Source organism: Rattus norvegicus, chromosome 15 (assembly GCF_036323735.1).
Source record: "Rattus norvegicus strain BN/NHsdMcwi chromosome 15, GRCr8, whole genome shotgun sequence".
NCBI classification, from domain to species: Eukaryota; Metazoa; Chordata; class Mammalia; order Rodentia; family Muridae; genus Rattus; species Rattus norvegicus.
In genome coordinates, this window is record NC_086033.1 from 57,013,499 (window position 1) to 57,034,938 (window position 21,440).

General features: G+C 38.2%; 2 protein-coding genes across 7 annotated transcripts in view; both read left to right on the forward strand.

Moving 5' to 3' along the window:
- The window catches only part of Cpb2 (carboxypeptidase B2), a 48,837-nt gene extending 46,371 nt beyond the window's left edge, over positions 1-2,466 (forward strand). For both annotated transcript variants that reach the window (NM_053617.2, XM_039092945.2), the window contains exon 11: positions 2,151-2,466. In NM_053617.2, the coding sequence (NP_446069.1) occupies positions 2,151-2,335 (185 nt within the window). In that variant the 3' untranslated portion in view covers positions 2,336-2,466. The remainder of the gene's footprint in view (positions 1-2,150) is intronic.
- A 721-nt stretch (positions 2,467-3,187) lies between these two features.
- Zc3h13 (zinc finger CCCH type containing 13) overlaps positions 3,188-21,440 on the forward strand; it is a 64,516-nt gene continuing 46,263 nt past the window's right edge. For 2 of the 5 annotated variants that reach the window (XM_063274280.1, XM_063274281.1), the window contains exons 1-4: positions 3,188-3,576; positions 11,107-11,232; positions 11,725-11,834; positions 14,022-14,133. In XM_063274280.1, the coding sequence (XP_063130350.1) occupies positions 11,116-11,232; positions 11,725-11,834; positions 14,022-14,133 (339 nt within the window). In that variant the 5' untranslated portion in view covers positions 3,188-3,576; positions 11,107-11,115. The remainder of the gene's footprint in view (positions 3,577-11,106; positions 11,233-11,724; positions 11,835-14,021; positions 14,134-21,440) is intronic. The other 3 variants (XM_006252316.5, NM_001170471.1, XM_017599690.3) reach the window with 3 other exon arrangements.

The following is a 21,440-nucleotide window of genomic DNA, read 5'->3' on the forward strand; positions in this document are numbered from 1 at the left end:
TAAAGAAAATAAAAGAGACCTATAGGGTTGAGAATGATGGTGACTGAGAGGAGCCACCTGACTAAAGTGGCCTGGCAAGATGGAATTCCTTGGAGAACTACTAAAGAGCCGCCAGATGACGGTGTAATATGTTCAATAAAGGCATGAAAAAGATTTTGAGGTATTGTAGGGAAAGCCCAGGGTCTCAACAAATATAATTGGCCCAAGGCTATAGCAGGTGCTTCGTTTCAATACCCCTCTAAATATCAGTTGCTTTATTAGTAGTAAGTCCAAGTTCTCTTTCGTTGTCTTTGATCCTTCCTGGAGTAGTCTATCAGATTGGGTCACATAACTTGGAATTGCTGGCCCGTGGCTGCCTTGTTGACATAGGCAATTTCCTGACACTCATTCACTTAGGGTGTGTGTGTGTGTGTGTGTGTGTGTGTGTGTGTGCGTGCGTGCGTGTGCATGTGCACGCATGCACAGGATAAAAGCTGGAAAAGCATAATTTATCAGAAATATTTACAGATGACTCAATGCATCCACTATTGATAGACATTTTAAAAATATTAGAAATTCCGTATACCACCTATAGTCCTAGCACTCAGGACACGGAAGCAGGAGGATCAAGAGTTCAGGGACATCCTGGGTTATATGAAGAGTTTGAAGCCAGCTTGGGCTACACTTGAGTACACATGTACTTGTTAAACGTGTATATGTGTATACATAGACACGCAATACATATATGTGGCAACTACAAAAAAAAATTGAAAGCATACTCTAAGTCAAATAACAGGAAAAATCTACATGTTTTGGGCTCTAGGAAAACACTATTAAATTTTTCCTAAATTGATTTGTGTAGTTGATACAATCCTGTGAATCTTAACTAATTTTGAAGGAAGCCTACATGCTTTGTGACAGAGAAACAATATTTGTATATTTGAGGCACTCTTCTGAACACTGACATACTTTTGAAGTTTATTCAGAAGCATACATATGGTAGAAGAATTTGTAAAATGCTAAAAATCAGGCTACTAAGAGACACTGTACTGGTACCATTGAGCTATCAAAGCATGTTATAAACCCAGGAAAGTTAGGGCAGTGTGGAACTGAACCTGGAAGAGCAGATCACTGGAAGGGAATAACAGGCACAGAAAGATATTCAAAGATATAAGGAGACCTGATATTTCATAAAGGAGACCTTTCAAACCATATCTAATTATCAGCCCTGGAAAAACTGACAGGCCACTAAGAATAAAAACTGAAATGAATTACTAATATATCTTTCACTAAAATAAATGCCAAACTGACCAAATATTAAAGCATAAAAACCCTGCCAAAAGCTAAAAATCTGTGAGGAAACCAGACCTAATAACATTAATGCAGTTCTTATAAACAATATGTGAAATTAACAATGTAGAAACATGATCAAGAAAATTGATTGAAAAATATAAACATGAATATATAAACATATGAAATTCATGATGAAATCTAAATCAAAGCCAATTTCTTCTTCTTCCTATTATTATTATTATTGTTGTTCCCAGAAAATTGCAAGGATGCAAGATTCTTGCCAATAGTGCAGAAGCTTCCAGTGCGTGTGCTGACACTCTGCTGGGAGCCATAGGTTTCCTTCTTTTGAACAGCCCTTGTTAACAAGTGTGGTAACTGTTAAAGATACACCACTTTAGTCCAGTAATTCTAACTCTAGAAAATATTCTGAAGTACTAAACAATGATTTATGAACAATGGTGCTCATTCTAAGAAACTAAGTTATTCATAACAAAATTATTTGTATTTATATATATGTGATAAATCAATCATATACAGTTTTACAATGCAATCCCTTAAAATGACTAAGTATGATGTATATTCAAACACAATAATGATACATTTGGAAATGTTACAATAATTACTTCTAGAAATGTTACAAAATTAAGACAGAAAATGAATATATTAAAATGTTATTGGCAATTATAGCTCATTGATCAGATTATTGTTGAGTTCTGGGCAATATTTATTTTCTTTCTTAACATGATTTCTTTTTGATGACTACAACTTTTGGATAAGAAATTTAGGTAACATCCAAAAGAAAGCTATTTTCATTTCTACAATAAAATGTTAATTGATATGAAATAAATATATTTTGAAATACTCTCTGTCTCTTTTAGATCTAGCTCCTGGAGGTTCTGATGATTGGATCTATGATTTGGGCATCAAATATTCGTTTACGATTGAACTTCGGGATACAGGCAGATACGGGTTCTTGCTGCCTGAGAGATTCATCAAACCCACTTGCGCAGAAGCTTTGGCCGCAGTCTCTAAAATAGCTTGGCATGTCATCAGGAACAGTTAACACCCTTTCCTCTGCTCTCATTACTTTTATTTTATTGATTTCAGCAACACTAAATTGTTGCACTAGCTTCTAAGTTTAATCAGTTTCCTTGGTTTTGTTGAAGAATAAAAAGCACACTACTTTGAGCTTAAGAGTGACAATGGCTCATATGTATTTCTACCTTTTTATTTTATTTATTCTAAGAGGTTAGCTACTGGTGCCACCCCACCGCCCCCTGATTTATGTTGAACAGCTATCTTAAGCAATTTTAAGATGTATTGTGTGTGTGGTGGGGCGCGGGGGCATGAATTTAAGCACCAGGTTTATGCTGGACCCCATCAGAGGTCAGAAGAAAGCAGGGAACCGCTGTTATTGAAGGTTACAGAAGGTGGTTAGCAGTCTCGTGCGTGCTGGGAACCAAACTTGGTCTCTGAAAGAGTAGCTACCGCTCTTAACAGCTGGAACCATCTGTCCCGCTCCTCTTAAGCAACTTTTATACTAAATTTACGGAGATCATTGGATCCAAGCAGTAAAAGCAAAGGCACTCTAAAGCACCTCAAGGATTTGCACTCCAAAATTTCAGTCAGTTTCCGTTGGTGTTCTTGAAAACACAATAGGTGCACAACTTTTTCTCCTCCAACAGGCCGGGGCGGGGGATGGGCGATTGTCAAATTCTGTCAGAAGCACGACAGGCTGGTGGTTACTGCCAGTAACAAAGTAGCACTTTATGCAATGGAAAACGGTTAAAACGAGAATCTTAGTCAATTGAGAATCTCACTTCTCCCGTGTAGACTCCCTGTTTCCCCAGACTAAGTAAACAGAAGACTTCAGGCACATACTCTGCCCTGCCCCCGTGACGCGAGGGGGCGGAGCCCGAGAGGGGCGGGGCTTACTCGCTGACGCCTAATCTGGCGGCCGGAAGCTGCCTGGCTTGCGAAGGAGTAGGGCAAACTCGTGACTTCCGTCGGCTTTTAGATGCTTCCTATGTAGAGGCCCGATGGAGTTGCGGGTTTAGCGCGTTGCTCTGCAGCGGCCTCTGTACGTCTCATCTGGTGTCCGGAGCTCCCTGGAGCTTGGCGAAGATCTGGGCGGCTCCGCTGCTCTCTGTTCCCGGCGTCCGCCCGGTTGAGGAGAGCGGGCCCCTGGGAGTCGCGCGTGCACGTCTTCTCCGTCGTCCTCCCGGGGCGGGGCGCGGGGACAGCGGAGCTGAGGCGTCCGGGACATCCTGAAGACTGCGCTTACTAAGGGTGCTTAGAGAGGAGGTAAGCGTTCAGGGAGTTGATGGGAAGAGGCGTTGGACCGGGCTTAGGTGGGAGTGCTGCGCTGTGGCCTCCATCCTCTCTCGGCTTATGCTACTTGGGATTCTGAACGCTGTTTGAGCATCCCACTCTTAACTCTGCAGTGGCTCTCAGTGTTAGATCTGTCTGTCGCTCTAGTTGTGACTCTGGAGTTTGTGTCAGGAAGCAGGCGGACTCGGATACCCTGGCGTGGTGGTCGCATTTGAGTGGTGAAAGGGTGCAGCAGTGTGTTCTTGGATTTAGAGTTACTTTCTTTACGTATTCCAGATCTACTGAGGAAAGGAGAGTCTTACTTTTGATTGTTTCTGGTCTTGCTTATTTCCCGGCTGTAGTAAATACTATTGGGAGTGTAGGAGTACTACTTTATACTCCAAGCAACGGGAAGGTAGAACGAAAGGTATATCTGACAGTATAATTTTCTAAGCAGGTTAACATTTATGTGGCAGGAAAAGTATTCAGAATTGAAAATACTTGGATGATATTGGTAAGATCTTGTTTGTGAAGGGCAGTATCTTAAGTTAATTGGCTTTATTACGAGTCTTCAGATAATTTGAACTTTGAGAGTTATGGACGTGCACAGTCTCCTGGTTTGTGAATTTTTAAAGAAGTAATTTGAAAAGGTTGGAACTTTAAGTTTGGCATTTTTTGTGATGTGTTTGCACAGTCAAGTTCAAATGACTATGCGGTTCTGCTTATGTCTTCAGTTTTGCTGTGTAATATTTAACATTACTAGCTTTTGAAACCAAACAACAATATTTTGCAACACAAACATAAGTTTTCTAGTAACTTCCAGCTTCTTAGTTCGATTATATCAGATGACAGTTTCATCTGGAGACTTTGCAAGTTGATGTAGGCATGTTGCAATTTTGTGTGCAAAAGGTTGTGTCCTGAAACTTGTATCAGTGTGAGCATCTGGTAGGATGTACCAATAGGAGCAAATCTGCAGAAACTCAAATCCCTTCTAGAAGATGATGTAGTCTTTGAACATGCCCACATCTTATATGCCTTCAATCATCTGTATACTTCTAATACATAATATGATGTAAATGCTACATAAGTACTTTTAGATTAAATTGTTTAGAAATAATGAAAATAAGGTTTGTACACGTTCAGTGTAGTTTTGGTTTGTGTTTTTGGTTGTTTTTGTTTTTGTTTTTTTTTTTTTCGGGATAATTTTTAATCCAGGGATACAGCCCCTTTATTTGCTCTCTGGTGATTTCCTGGAGTGAACACTAACCTCTATTTTGAGTATATTCTCTGTTCTCGGAAGGCCATACCACCCTGAACACATCTGATCTCAGAAGCTCATCAGGATCGGGCCTGATGGATATCTAGACTGGAGATGTACACACTTCCCTCAGTTTAATGTCTGTAATATAAATTTAAAACACTAAAGCACAGTGTAACTTATATATCAATACATTTTATGAAGTCATTAGTGTTAATTTATATTGTATTAAGCGTGAATTTTGAATCTAAACCTTGGTCATTCTCTTAAGATATCATATATATTATATGTATATATTATATATTATATAACATAAATATGTGTGTATATATATGTATACACACACACACACATACACACACAACTGTCCAGGATTTGAATCCAAAATATACCTGCCTTTTAGGATAAGGGAATTCACAATTAGCATATTTTTTATTAACAAAAGTTAACAGGCCTTGAAAGTAATTACTTATTCAAGAAGAGCCACCTCCTCATGCTCCTTTCTCAGCCAGGTTGGAACTCAGAGTACATTGTTCCCTGAAGGAGGGGAGCACTTCTCATATTTGAGATACGTTTTCTCTTAATAGGCTCAGCATTAGTGCCCCGGAATTTGAATTTTCTTCCTTTTATATTTTAATTGAAAGGAGATGATGAAAGTTCCAAATATTTATTACACTCCAAAGGAGAATAGATAAAGGAAAACAATTGCATAGTCATTTGGCTTTGGTAACTCTTGTATTTGAGAAAGATGGATGAGATAGGTGGTGGTAGCTTTAATGAAAGAATAATTTGAGTATCAAATGAAGGAACATCTTCACGCAAGAGTCAGTTACTAGTAAGTGGTTGGTTTACAATCTCTGATTGGAAAGACATTGGCAGCTGCAATTCTGGTTCTTTATGTCTAATATTTCTCCACTTTGAAATACTCATATCTGTCTCATTAATGGTTTTTGTCCCTTAATCAAATTTAAACTCTACTCATTTGTGGTATTCATCTTTCTTTGTGACCCCAGCATTTAGGATTGAAAGTTTTGAGCATTCACATCAGTTGATTGCATGGTTTCGAGTTACATGGTTTACTATATGAAACAATTTTTTGTGTGTATTGCAGATTATATATTTATTTTCCGACAAATGGGATTTTAAGTTATATTATCTTCTGTGCAAACAAAGTAGTTATTTGTGCAAAGTTATAACTGTGTAACTACTAATGCTGAGTATAATGTCATATTGTGGATTGCTAGTAGGAGTTCTTAGGTGGATAATGTATTAATCAACTATGTTACTGTAATGAAATTCCTTATACAGGATACATAAGAAGAAAACAAAGCTTATTTTGACTTATGGCTTTAGAGACTTGTGTTCAATTCAAGGTTGGATCCATTGCTTTGGGTTCTTGGGTAGATAGCACAAGCCACAAAGTGGAGTTTGATGGAGCAATGAACAGATTAGTTTTACAACCCCCTTTAAAAGCAAACTTTTGCCTCAGGATGCAAGGATTTCCTGTTATGCTTTACCCCTTAAAGGGCCCATAGCATCTCCTGCTACCAACATCCTGAGGACCAAGCCTTTACTGACAGTCTTTGCAGGGGGGAAGCATTCATCCAAACCTTAGCAAATGATCAGAGGTGTTCATTCCAGAACCATTGTTCCAGGATGTAAGAAGCCGAAACAGGAAGATTCATTGTGGATGGATATCTTTAATTCTTATTTTTGCCTTTTGTGCCTTATGTTTTAGTCCTCTCTGTAATCTAGACCTGTTTCCAAAATACAGTGTAATTGTAGGACAAAATCTGGCACTGTCGGATTCTGAGGCAAAAGAATACATCTTCTATTTCATTGTATTTCCCTCTTTAATTCGGAAGGTTAAGTAGTAGTTGGGAAATCACCTTATAGGTAAGCTTTTTTTTTCTTTTAAGAATTGTTTTTTGTTTTGTTTTATGTATATGAGTGTTTTGTCTGGATGTATGTATGTCTGTGCACCACATGTGCGCCTGGTGCCTGAGGAGGCCAGAAAAGGGTGTTGAATCCCCTGGGACTGTAGTAATGGATGGTTGTGAGCTACCATGTGGGTGCTGGGAGCTGAACGACGTAAGAGCAACAAGGTCTTTTAACTGCTGAGCCAGTTCTCCAGCCCCTGCAGGTGAATCTTGAGTCATTCTTCATGCCATCTGTAAAAGCAGGGTTAGTATGGGAAGTAGTTTTTTACTGGTAAGAGTACAAGCCCAGGGGAGGCTTATGAATTGGGATCTGTAATTCTTCCTTCATCTGGTGTAACAGTTCAGTGTGTTCTAGGCATCTAGGATCGGAGAGATGCACTGCAGCCATAGGTCAGAGAGGAGAGCAGCGGTGTCTCAATGGAGTGACAGCAATGGTAAAGACATAGTAGAACAAGCAAACTGGGATCCTTTAGAAGACGAAGAAAGTAGATGGCAGATGATTAGTCCTTCAGCTATAGGAGTAAATAGTGTTTTAATCAAGATTTTCTAGAGCAGTGCTTCTCAACCTTTCTAATGCTGTGATTCCTTAATAAGTGACCACCCAATCATAAAACTATTTCGTTGTTACTTAATAACTATAATTTTGCTACTTTTATGAATCATAGTGTAAATATCTGACATGCTGGCTATCTGGTATGTAACTCCTCTCAGAGTTGAGAACTTCTGCCATAGAGGAACAGTGACTAGAATTTAGGCTGTAGTCCAACTTGTCCAACAATGGCTGTCAAATGGAGCGTCCACTCAGCTGGGCTTCAGTATACATCAGAATCCTGAGGAAGCGGGCAAAGAACAAACACTTCCTTCTTGTCCTTTATATAAGCTGCCACAAGAAGATGTGGTCCAGATTTAAGGTAGCTCTTCCTTCCTCAAAACATCTAGATTTAGGATGGGTCTTCCCACTTTATAAAGTCCAATCAAGGAAAAATTCACACTGGTGTAACCACCCATTGAGTTTTACTTAATTCCAGATATAGTCAAGTTGACAAGCAAGAACAACATCACCAAAAGCTTTTTTGTTGCACTGGTGGAATTTGTAAGTCACATCGAGGATAGGAGTACTGGGGGTGAGGATGGGGGTGGGCTGCAGAACTAGCCTGTTTTCACTGGTAGTAATTGTGGAGGGGAAAATGTAAAGTTAAAGTTAGATTTCTAGAGGCAGTATTGTAGGATAAGACCATATACTTGTGAGGAAAAAGATTTGCATTCTTCTTAGGTTTTGCCTAGCGAGTTCATAGGGGAACTTAGAATTTGTTCAGTTTTAGTAGTTTTGTCAAATGTTCGAGGATCATGATGTGTACTTATATGTTGATTGATATATTTTAGTGGAACTTTAATATACATCTTTATCTTCAAACTTTTCCGGTTTTGAGAAAGAGAGAGAGTAGTTTTTGTTGTTGTTGTTGTTGTTGTTGTTGTTTATTTGTTTTGTTTCGTTTTTTAGGACAAGGTCTCTCTGTGTAGCCCTGACTGTTCTAGAACTCACTCTGTAGACCAGACTGGCCTTAGATCTGCCAGCCTTTCTCTCCCAAGTGCTAGGAATAAAGGTGTGCACCACCAGGCTTGGCTAACATAATTTACTTCTTATTGCCTTCTTCATAGATAGAAATTGTCCATTTCTAGGTGTTTTTCTCAGTTAATCAAAGCTTTTGTTTTCTAGGTCTTTTTCTGTACCACTTTTCTAAGTTCTCATTTCTTTCATGCTCTGTTCCATAATGAACTAGATATATGGGCTGCTGTGTCTTCCCTGCACATTTATAATTGGGCTAAGAATGCGTTTGAGAGAAATTAAAGATATACACTATGCTGATAATTTATAATTGGCTCATTTGCTCTCTTGGAGAACAGCTTGTACAACTGATTTGCTCATGTATTGACATTCTACACCGTTTAAAGTATCTAATTACTTCAGAGTTATTTTCTAACTTATATTAAAAGAATGGTTACATTTTATGTAAGAGTTAGTGATATAATATATAAATTTCCCAATTAAATCCATCTTGACTTGCCATCTTTTTTCACTTCTTAAACGTTTTTCTAACTTTTGACTATATCAGAATGTGACCTAAATGGCCTAATTAAGTGAAATGTTCTTATAATCACTATTGAGTTTTTGGCTTTGCTTTTATATTCCAGGATATTGTATGTTTTCTTTTTGTTGTTGTTTTCAAAACAGGGTTATACTACTAATCCCAGGCTGACCTTGAATTTACAGTCGTCTTGCCTTACCCTTCTGAGTGCCAGGTTTACAGGCATGACCACCCCATACTCAGCTGGTACCGATGTGACTTCCTGTCCAGTGATATATATTTATTTTGAAATCATATTAAAGATGTCTATGATCTTTATAAAGACGTGTTCTGATGCTGGGGAATGTTGCGTTGTTAGTAGAGAATGCAGGGAAGCCCTGTGTTCAATGCCTAGGACTGCATACAAATTCAGACATGGGTTCCTGGAATTGCAGAAATCAACAGAGGCAGAAGGATAAGAAGTTCAAGATCAGCCTTTGCTGTATATTGAATTTGAGGCCAAAGTAGGCTACATGTGATCTTGACTCAAACACACACTTGACACATGATTAGTTGTATTCCAAGTAGAACTTATCCCCCACCCCCTTTTTTTTGAAGCTGCCAGGGCTTTTTCTAATCACTTGATGATTAGGTGATATGAAGTGTCATGTAGTTAGCCCATTTGCTTTTGCTCACAAGAGTTTTTTCCCTTAAGTAAATCAGTACCAGTTAGTTATCTCTTGGTCTGGAATTTGTTTTCTAACTTGTGCTGTTACCTGAATTTTCATTTTCAATTAAATGATTAGATTAGTTTTTTGATTATAGGCCTACTTTTTTAATGCTTTGTTTAGCATTTATACTGTTGCCATGTTATTTTTTTCACTACTTTTAGCACCTTTGACTTTCATCAGCATGTGTTAGATTATAGAAATACCTTGGGTAGTTTTGGTTTTGGTATTACTTAAAAATTAATATTTTTAGTCAGTTTGCCTTTCCGTGACCTCTGTAGCAAAGAATTTTTAAGTAACATCCACTTTTCTTCTGTTTTTTGTTTGTTTGTTTTACTTTTGATTTTCTTCCAGACATGACGAGGTTATGAACTAGAGATCCTCCTGCCTCAGCTTCCTGAGAAAAGGGATTACTAACATACATAGAGCAGCACATGGACTGCTATATTTAGAACAGTACTTCTGTGGCAACTTAAACAGTTATCAAGAGCTGGCTTTCTTTTCAGTTAGGTTTTCACCTGGTATTTCCCCATGTTCTTTGACTTACATATCTTTTTAGTTAACCAGTAGTTAGGCGAGCAGTGTTCTCCTAAAGGACAGGCCTCTAAGTTTTACAACACTTTTTTCTTTTTTTTGGTTTGTTTTGCTGTGTAATGATATAGTTTGTTTATTTAAATGGTTTTCCTCCCAAGTTGCCCAATGGTTTAGCAGGTTTTCTTTTACTTTCATCTCAAACAGTCAACACTGTATTTTATTTTCACCATGTATGCTATTTTAACATTATATTAACACCATAGTCCAATATGTTATAGGGCAGATTTAAATTAGACCCTTGGCAGCGATGGTCCCGCTCCCAGATCCTAGGGATTTCGGTGATGGTGGATGCTCCTTCAGGTCCTGTCTCCAAATCTGCTGCCAGACTTAAGCACCATATACCTCCACTCAAGCCCTCTTTGTTGTCTTCAAAAGATAAATGTATTTTGTCTATGTAAATCCGCGAGACTATTCCCCATAGTTATGTACTTTCTTTTGCTTATGTTCTCTGAAGAATAAAACCTGATCTTACTCGGTAGCCCAGATGGGTTTCAAAGTCACTGAAACCATAGATGCCTCCAGTTTGTAGTATTCCTCCTGCCTCAGCCTCTCAAGGCTGATCACAGGGTTAGTCATCACATGGCTTACTTTCACTTACATTTTTGTTTATTGTTTCATTTTCTTAGGTTTTTTTTCTTCTTTAATACAACACTTTTTATAAGTAGCATTTGAGGTTGAATGTCCAGTACAGAGGAGGTACAGGTCTAGCCAGCAGGTTCCAGAGTTGTTGCAGACTTAGAAGGCAGTACCATTTTTGTTTACTGGTATCCCCTTTTAGTATCTTTCTGTCCATCTCTCCCTCCCCCCATCTCTGCCTCAAGGGATAAACAATCTCCATTTTTGAGTTTTACTTATAGGTTTGTCTGTTTGAAGTTTTAGGCCCAGGTGTGTAAAATTGAAAGATTTTACAGTTTTAACTCTCTCTTTTTTGGTTAAAGTAGTTCAAAATGTCAAAAATTAGGAGGAAGGTCACAGTGGAAAACACCAAGACCATATCTGAAAGCACATCCCGAAGACCTAGTGTGTTTGAGAGGCTTGGACCCAGCACTGGAAGCACAACAGAGGTGAGTTGTTGCTGCTGTGGTTTCAGGGCACCTATTGGAAGGGACTAGGGGTGTGGCTCAGTGGCAGAGCCCTTACCTAGCATGTATGAAGAGGCCCTAGCCTTGATCCTGTGTACTGAGGGAAACATTTAAAATACTATTATTGAAATACTAATTGCTGTTATAAAGGAAAATGTGTTTTGTCATGCGTTGGGTTGGCTTAGCAAATTTTATTTTATAAAAGGAAATAAAAGGAGGGGTTAAGGTTTGCAAAGTTATTATATATTTTTTTGCATGTTCAATGTATACAGTATATTTTGATCATATTAATACCCCATTCCAGGAACTAATCTCTGCCTAAATGCACACATTCCTTCCTGTGCTTTCCCACTCTGTTATGTTTATTATTACTGCAGTAGCATATGTTCAGTTGGCATTTGGGTCACTCTGATTTGACTTCACCCTGATACCATCTTTTCTTCAGACAATTACATAGTAATATTTGTCTCATAGACACAGTGCCGTAACTGGCTGAAGACCGGCAGCTGCCTCTATGGAAACACATGTAGGTTCATACATGGCCCTTCACCTCGTGGGAAAGGTTACAGCAGCAATTACAGAAGGTAAACTGAGAACTCAAATATCTTCTATAGTATTAAAAACCAACTTTTGTAATTTAGTGTAAAAATATGAAATAAAACCATGGATTTGGTCAGATTTTCTGGGATAGTCTTCTTAACACTCATAGATTAGGAAGATCTTTTGGTTGTTACTGTTAAGATTAATAAAACTTTAGCTTTAAAATGTACCTGTTTACATGCTTTGGTAGTGGATGCATATTACAATATGTATATCCAAATCAGTGAACACCTGTGGAGAGACTGAGTCTGGGCAAGAACAGCCCCTAAAAAGGCCCCTACCTCACACAGCCCCAGTTGTGTATTAAATTTCTGCTTAGGCAGAACTTGGAGGTGTGAGAATTTACTTTTAGTAAACGTTACAGCTATTCGCTCTTAACACAGTAAAATATAAATAAGGTTTAATTGTAATTTTCTACAGGCATTTTAAATTCATATCTTTTTTTTTGTTTTTTTTTTTGGGGGGTTCTTTTTTTTCGGAGCTGGGGACCGAACCCAGGGCCTTGCGCTTCCTAGGCAAGCGCTCTACCACTGAGCTAAATCCCCAACCCCTTAAATTCATATCTTATACAAGCTTTGTTACAAAATCTACTTGCCAAACCTCTTAGGGCACTGTGTTAATATAAATGCATTTAGGGGCAGGAGTGATAGGCCAGTGGTTAGGATCCCTGAGTGCTTTTCTAGAAGACCTGGGTTTAGTTCCCAGCACCCATAGCTAACAATCATCTATAACTCCAGTCCTGGGAGATCCAGTATCATTTTCTGGCTTTAGGTACCAGTCATGTACTTGATGTGCAGTAATGCAGAAAAAAATACCCATACACATAAAGCAAACAATTTTTAAAAGTTAAGCGTGTTTATATGTGGATAAACATTTCCTCTGTAGAATGTCATTTTTCCTTTGATAGAAACTTGGCTAAACTTAATTTGCAACAATGAAGATCTTTTTATATCCCCTTTATCTCCTTTTGATGATTTTATAATAATTTTTAAAGGTAACATGCATAGTGTTTTTTACAGAAATAATCTAATTGGTAAACAAAGAGTTTACCTAGTCCTGAAATTGTGTGTGCTGATTACGTTGTCTACAGCAGTAGTAGGAAAACTGAATATAAAAGTTAGTGACTGAAGGGGTGCGTGTGTGTGTGTGTGTGTGTATGTGTGTGTGTGTGTGTGTGTGTGTGTGTGTGTGTGTGTGCGTGTGTATTCACTCATGTGGGCACTCCACATTTGAATGTGAGGGTCAGAGGACAGCTTTTGGGAGTCTGTGTTCCTTCAGGCTTGAATGACAATCACTTTTCCCCTCTGAGCTGTCTTGATGGCTGTTGGCCATCATTTTTAAGGTGCATGAAGTAATTTTTAGTTTGTATCCAACTACATACATATCTGTGAATGGGAATCTCTGAAATAATTGTGCTACTTTACAACCTAACCTTTCTCTTACTACCCTTCATCTACAATATGTCTGCTCTGCTTGAAGGGGCTCGAGACCCCATATGTACAACAATGCCAAGCAACCAGAGCTTCCAGGGACTAAGCCACTACCTAAAGACTATACATGGACTGACCCTGGACTCTGACCTCATAGGTAGCAATGAATATCCTAGTAAGAGCACCAGTGGAAGGGGAAGCCCTGGGTCCTGCTAAGACTGAACCCCCAGTGAACTAGACTGTTGGGGGGAGGGCGGCAATGGGGGGAGGATGGGGAGGGGAACACCCATAAAGAAGGGGGGGGAGGGGGATGTTTGCCCGGAAACCGGGAAAGGGAATAACACTCGAAATGTATATAAGAAATACTCAAGTTAATAATAATAAAAAAAAAATTTGTCACCTAAAAAAAAAAATATGTCTGCTCTGTTTAGGTGGTGAACAGGAGGTACACAGGCTGCTGTTTACATACTCATTCTCCTCAGTTCATACAGTGTTTCTTTTTCATGTTACCAGTACTTCTCACACAATAGAAGTTAACATGTATCTTGATTGGCATTAGGAGAAACTTGTAAATATGTCTCATATTTTAAAATATTACTATTTAATAAGCTGAAACATTGTTTTTCAGAAATTTAGGCACCAAAGAGAGAAAAAATATATTAGTCTGTATGAAGTTATTCATATTATTCTTATAAAACATCATATAAATAAATATTTTTGTTGTTTTGTTTTGTATCAAAGGTCACCGGAAAGGCCTACAGGTGATCTCAGAGAAAGAATGAAGAATAAGCGTCAGGATGTGGATTCTGAATCCCAGAAACGGAACACAGAGGAGTCATCCTCACCTGTTAGGGTAGGCATAAAATGTCTAAAACTCACTTAAGTTCCAGTAGTCATTCATTCCATACATTTCATTTTAAATATTAAGTTGTGTGATTAATATGTGGTAAATCTATAATTAGACATGGCAATGTCCTGTGTGAATGAATAATTTAAGGGGCAGGGATTCCCTGAGGAACTGTTCTTCTATGTACTTAAAATGACCAGCAGAGCTTAGGCTGAACTTAAAAGGTTTTGTATGTTCCTGGAACTCATGGGTATCTAAGTGTAGGCTGCAGTTGTGAAGCTATCCCTGTGGTCAGTTTTCATCCCTCTGTAAAGAAACTCCATCTCTTTTATCAATCACTCCTGTAGCCCACTGACCATGAGCCCTAGGTAGTCATGAAATCACTTCTTGTTTTATAAATTGTCCACTCTTTGTGCTTCTTTAAGTGATTCCTATAAGGTGTTATCTCTTGTGAGTAGTTTCCTTAGTTTTTAATATTTATAGAAGATTATTCTTTTGTCTTTTTTTCAAAGAATATTCGATTAGCATTCTGTATTCTCTTTTTTCACTTATCATTGATGGATATTTGAGTTCTTCCCACTTTTTCCCCATAACGTGAGTGAGAAGATTCAATTTTTTGTTAGCATGAGTTTAGTTTTCTTCCTTTCTTTCCCTATCCTGGGGAGCAGAATCACTGAACACAAGGTTTCTTTTCTGTTGCTCTGACACAGTGCCTGTCAGGAGCCATTTGTTTTGCCTCAGAGTATGAGGGTACCATGTGCATCATGGCAGGGTGCGTGGAGGCAGGAGCACAGGCAGTTGGTCGTTTGCATTCACAGCTGGCAGGCTGAGAACATTCAGCTGTGCTCAGTTCCCTTTCTTCCTGGTTTTCATGATACTCATCCACAGGATGGAGTTTCCCACTTCCGCTAACCAGCTTAAAAAGCCCAGAGTTGTCCTAATGCCCTGTCCTTTAGTACAGTTACTCATGATGTGACCCCCAACCATAAAATTATTTTGTTGCCACTTATAACTATAATTTTCCTACTGTTGAATTGTAATGTAAATATCTGATATGCAGGATATCTGATATGTGACCCTTGTGAAAGGGTGGTTCTACCCTCAAAGGGGCTGTGACCCACAGGTTTAGAACTACTGTGCTAGACCGCCATTGAGAGACTGCATTGCTGTTACTTCTTGACTTCTTGCTTCTTGACTTCTTACTTCTTGACTTCTTTGTCTTCTTTACTTATTCCTTGAGATATGAAGGTTCCATTTTTTCCATCTCCTAATTTAATTGTGATTTTGCTTTGTAATAACCAAGGACGACAAACATCATGCACATTCTCATTAGCTCTTGATACATATTTGGAGAAATTCTGCCCATATTTTAAAATTGAGCTATCTTTATTGTTGAGTTGTAAGAATTCTTTATATTTTGAGTACAGGTAAAAATATATTTTTTGAGGGTTTCATGTGTTCCATTCTTTTTTTAGTTAGTAATAATTGTGACATAATTATATGTTTATATACTATTAGATTTCTAGTATAAGTTATTTTGGTTTACTATTGCTTAATACAAATACAAGTAATTTCCTTGTAACAAAAATAACAAAAAATTAGATTGCTGTTTTAAAATTTTGGGTTTTTTAAAACTATTTTTAGTCTAAATAATTAAAACTTAAGAAAAGTTATCAGGATTAGCATATAATTTCTGTTTGCTTTCATTTTTAAGTTACCTAAAACAAATTTTTTACCATTTTGTGCATTGTTGTTACATTTTTAAATTTTTTTCCAAAGACTGACTGCTTGGGCTCAGTCAGTCTTCTGGCCTCTGTCTCTGCAGAAGCTGGTACTGCCTAGGCTCTCAGCACAAGACATTGCTCTCACTGCAGTGTGAGCTCACATGCTGATTTTTCCCCCTGTCACTCTCCACTATATTAAAAACAAACAAATGGAAAAGGCTTGTTAAACTTGTTTGAGAGTTTCACACATGTGTGTATGTTTCAATCAGATCCCCTTCACCACCTCCTCTCCTCTATCCCACCTGCCACATAACCTTTCCTTCCCAACCTCATGTGCTCTTTTTCTAACCCACTAAGTCCACCTAGTGCTGCGTTTGTACACCCTATGTTGAGACAGGGCATATCACTGAACCTAGAGTTCACCGTTTGGCTTGACTGGCCGACCATTGCGCCCTGGGATCCACTTGTCTCTAGTCTCTCCAGTACTGGGTTACAGATGTGTTCCACCATCCAGGGTTTATGTGGGAACTGGAGATCAGACTTCACACCCTTAGGCTTGCTCACCAGGCACTGTGCTAAGCCATCTCCTAGCCCCTTGTCTTCACATTCTTGATCCTGGTCTGTAAAACTCAAAAAATTTTGACTTTTCTGGAATTCAGCTTACCTATTTCTTTTTTAAAATTTATTGTTGCTTACTCTAGGTGTTATTTGAGAAACTTTTATGATACAAGGTCATAAAGATTTATATATTCATATAAAATATAAGTAATATCAAGTAAAATATTATAAAATATTAAGGAAATAAGCTCTGAACATCTCCCCTCCCCCCATGCATGTGTGTGTGTGTGTGTGTGTGTGTGTGTATGTGTGTGTGTGTGTGTATGCACATCTGATTCCTTAAAACTTAAGATCACTCTTCTGAGATCACATGATTGACTACATGAACTGTAATTAGGTAGTGTAAGGGACAGACACAAGGATTTACAATGCGAACACGGCACCTCTAGGTATTATTAGCTAACCTCTCCTGTCAGTTTCCTCCTCCATAAATTAGGGACTGGCTTTGTTGGCATGAAGGGGTAGAATTGGCCGTTCTATGCTGACTTCTTAATAAATGCCCTATAGTGGTATTAAAATAGCTCTTCTGATCTCTAATCTAAAAAGACTTAGTCTGTTAACAGAAATTGGATGTGAGCATTAATTCAGGTTGTTAATGTATATTTAAGTATACATATTGTTATAAAGGCTTATATGTTCATATCATACTAGTAGGTGGCAGAGTTGGCTATTAGGAAATTTAAAGTCTGGAGTTGGAAAGAGGACTCAGCAGTTAAGAGCAACTGGCTGCTCTTTCTGAGGACCTGAGTACAATTCCCAGCAACCACATGGTGGCTCACAACTGTCTATAACTCCAGTCCCAAGGGATTTGATGCCCTCTTCTGGCCTGTAATGGCACCAGATACACAAGTGATATACAGACATACATCCAGGCAAAACACTAATTTGCATAAACTAAGTAAACCTTAAAAGAGAAAGAAGGAAAGCTCGTTTGTGAGGACATCCTCAAAGGCACCAAGCTTCATATTTACCCAAGGGATGAGTTAAGTGTTTCAAGAGTGGCAAGTAGTGTTTAAGTAAACAGAAACTTGAACTTGGCAGCATTTCAGACTTGTGAGTCTTTAGGTGTTCTGCATGACAGATGAACAGATTCTCTTCATCTCTGGTGTGTTCAGTAGTGTGTGATGCTTTTCTTCCTGTAGTGACTTCCTGTTGGAGATGAAATTGGTTTTAGGGTATGGATAACACAGGCAGAGCTAAAATAAGCATGTGATTTTTCAGAGTTAACAGATACACTTTTTTGTCATTGGTGTTTACTCCAATATGTCCAAATTTTAAGGTTGCTGGATTATCTTTGATTTTTGTGGGGAGACAGCTTCATAAATAAAAATTGTAATTCCATAGTCAGAGATGTAAGCAAAGTGCATAACAAAGTAAACAACCCCTGCAAAACCAGAAAACATGGTGCAGGGAAAGGTTTGTGGGTGAAAACCCAAAAAGAGAGGGAAAAATAAAACAGTTCGCTATGAAGCATTTAAAGGCTTTTATGAGCTTGAAGAACTGTGATACCGTTGTTTGTATCTGAACATAAGATGAGGGCTAAGTAGGTACTGTTCAGTTCACTTCAGCAAAAGGAGTACTGGTGTGCAGACTCAGCCCTTGGTGTCTTGTCTCTGGTGGCTTGCTTGTCTTACTTGAAGTGTGCTGTATCACATATGTACTGAGTGTCAGGTACTCAGTATGAAAGTAACTAACGGTCAGTTCCCCTGGGTTCACAGTGAGATGACAGCTATGGATATACTGACTTAAATACAATGTATCGACATTTCCTCTTACCTGCTTTATTTTCCCTTCTGATGTGGCAGTGAAGAGTTACAAGGTTGCCAGTGTACTTGCACGTGTCCATTAGAGAGGCAGCCTTCTTGATCTGAACAGAATGTAACACAGTTGACTTAGATCAGTGAGGGGCTTAGTCAAGCTTGAGTAAGGACTTACACTTTAATGCATCTACAGAACCTTTCTTTTTTTAAAAAAACAATGTTTATTTATTTAGTCTATATAAGTACACTGTAGCTGTCTTCAGACACACCAGAAAAGGGTATCAGATCTCCTTATAGATGGTTGCGAGCCACCATATAGTTGCTGGGATTTGAACTCAGGACCTCTGGAAGAGCAGTCAGTGCTCATAACCACTGAGCCATCTCTCCAGCCCCTATAGAACCTTTTAAATATAGTAATTGAATTTTGTTTTATTCTCTAACAGAGGCTTGCTGTTTTACAAAACTTGAACATAGCAAATAAATTAGCATAGAGAGTAAAATTGACCCCTGAATATAACAGTGAGAATATTTAAGCATTTATTAATGATAAAGGTATAAATCTGTTCTAGGAACTGTCCCTTCAGAGAAGCTGTGTAGCCATATTTCCGAATAGGTTAAATAGTTCATTGTACTAGGAACGTGTCGCTTAGGTTTAGAGACCCTCTCTGGGTGCTCCTCTTGTTTGCTTAGACCCTTTCCTCTGTACAGACGGGCAAGAAGAGTGGTTTAGGGTTGCCTTCGTACACTAGTGCCTTTTTCTTTAGTTTCTAGTGTGGTAAACACAGAAGATTTGACATTTGAGCTTGTTTTATGTTTTGTTTTGTGGGGTTTCTTGGTTGCTTTTGTTTTTAGACAGGCTCTGATTCTTTAAGTCAGGGTGGCCTCAAAACTCTAAATCCTCCTGCTATGGCCTCTCTCAAATGTTATTGTGCTTAGCTTTGATGTTAACTTAATGTTAATTAATTCAGCTACTTTAATCTGTCATTCTTATCGCCATTTCTTGTTCCTATAATGAACATTTCAGAGGTTTTTTTCTTTTGAAACTTAGTGTGACATTCCCTTTCCATTCTCCAAAACTGTCAGTTGCTTTAATTTTCTGCTTTCAATGTGATTACTTATTTTCAGATAGAGAATATGCTTTAGACTTGATATTATCATGTATCATTTAATTCAGCTATTTAAATTACTTTTTCAGATGTTACTTTGTAGGGGGAGCTTAAGATGTTTGGCTAACATCTAGCTATAAAACTTCTACCAGGTAACATGTTTTATCTGTTTGCATCCTGCTCCTAGCCTCCTCTTTTCCTTTTCACTAAACACTCATTTGATAATTTACTCCCCCTTACCCCCCCAGCAATCAGCTTCCTAAACTGATAAATTAGTGCCTTCCTGCCTTTTCTATTTTGCACTCACATTGTTTTACTCTTTCTAAAGAATTCTTAACTTGTATTTCTCTACTTGATTTTTACCATAACTTGTGGCATTTGGGAACAGTACCTACTTATTACAGATTTAAAGCAAGGTCACGAGGCTTACTCAGAATGTGGTCAGTAACTCTTAACCTTCTACCTTAAAGCCTTCCACTTCCAGAGTCCTGCTTACTGCAGCAACGGTAGAACCATTCCCTTCTCTTTCTCTCCTGATTTTATATGTATGTATCTGTGTGTGTGTGTGTGTGTGTGTGTGTGTGTGTGTGTGTGTGTGTGTGTATTTCCAGTGACCTCCTCTGTATATTGAGCTAACTCAGTTCTCACTGATGTCTTCAACTTTAATCTATCACCATTATTGTTACTTTTCTAAGTCCACATGTCCCACATTCTTAGCGTGTGGGTCATCTTTATATTGGGCACAGAAGTCTTTTTTTAAAAGCTTACTTTGTAGAGATACAATTTACAAACAGTAAAATATACTCATTCTAAATAATAGTCTGATTCCTGATATTTACACACATTTCCTTCAGCTCAAAATATGTCTCTATTTTCTATCCTAAACGCAGTCTTGAAGTGTTCATTCAGATTTGTCGTTTGACTGGAATCCTGTAGTGTATCTCCCTGTCTTGACTCTTCTGTGTATTGGTTAATATTTCAAGCTTCAGCCGCATTGTGTATCTATAGTCTGCTTCTCTTCTTGCTTAGTAGTGTGTGACTCAGCAGAATGTGTTCATGCAAGGATTGACGGACATTAGGGTTTCGAGGGTTGGGTTATTTAATAGATCTTTGGCATGAGGGTTTAAGCCTCTGCATGGGTGGCCTGGCATGTAGTGGCTGTAATTGTATTTGTTGAGGGTTAATGATGTTGCCCATCTCTTAATATTTTTTTAGCTCTTTGTTTATAACACACACACCTTTTATTGGCTCATTGTTTTGTGGTTTTGCTGGTGTATTTTTTTTCACAAATTAGGGTCTTTATCTTTTTATTCATTTGTAATTCTTAGATTCTGGATACCAGTACTTTGTGAAGCATATGTATTGCACACGAGTTTATCCAGTGCAGGGCTTGCCTTGTCATTTATCACCTTCCTCCTCAGTAGTTGGGGTAGTTCCTTCATTTCCCTTAAATGAATGTGCCCAGCACACTGTGTACATTTTTCCTTCTGCACTGAGACACTTAGACCAGAAGTCCTGGTCTCTTTCATTGGTATATCAAGACACTGAATACTTAAAGAGACTTAAGTTGGATTCGTCATGGTTTTTAAGGCCTTTCATGAAATATGATCAGAAAGTATGTATTTTTCTCTTAACAACAAACAACCTCTAATCATTCAGACTTAGGATTTCAGGGCTTTTATACTTGTATTGCTTCCTTGTGCAGAAAATTCTAGTCTCCTTTTTGCATTATCACCCACTTAATATTATATTTAGTGGTTTCACAGCAACAATTAACAATGTTACAATTTGCGTGTAGAATGTCCTCATGTGTTTGGAAGCTTGGTCCTCAGCTGAAGGCTGTCTTGGTGGGTTATAGGGATGCTTGACTTTTTGACATTGCAACTCAACATTTACAAAGTTCATTCTAGAACTAGGTAATAGAATTACAAAAACAAAAGCAACAAACAAAAACTCTTACAATGTTTTAATTAAGTTTATGATTAGAAACTGAAAGGCCCATTCTTGTATAGCCTAGGCTATCCTTGAACTCATGCTCCACCAATCTAATTAGCACTGCAATTAAGGGCTTGTCACTACTCTGAGCTAAGTTTATTATGATCTCG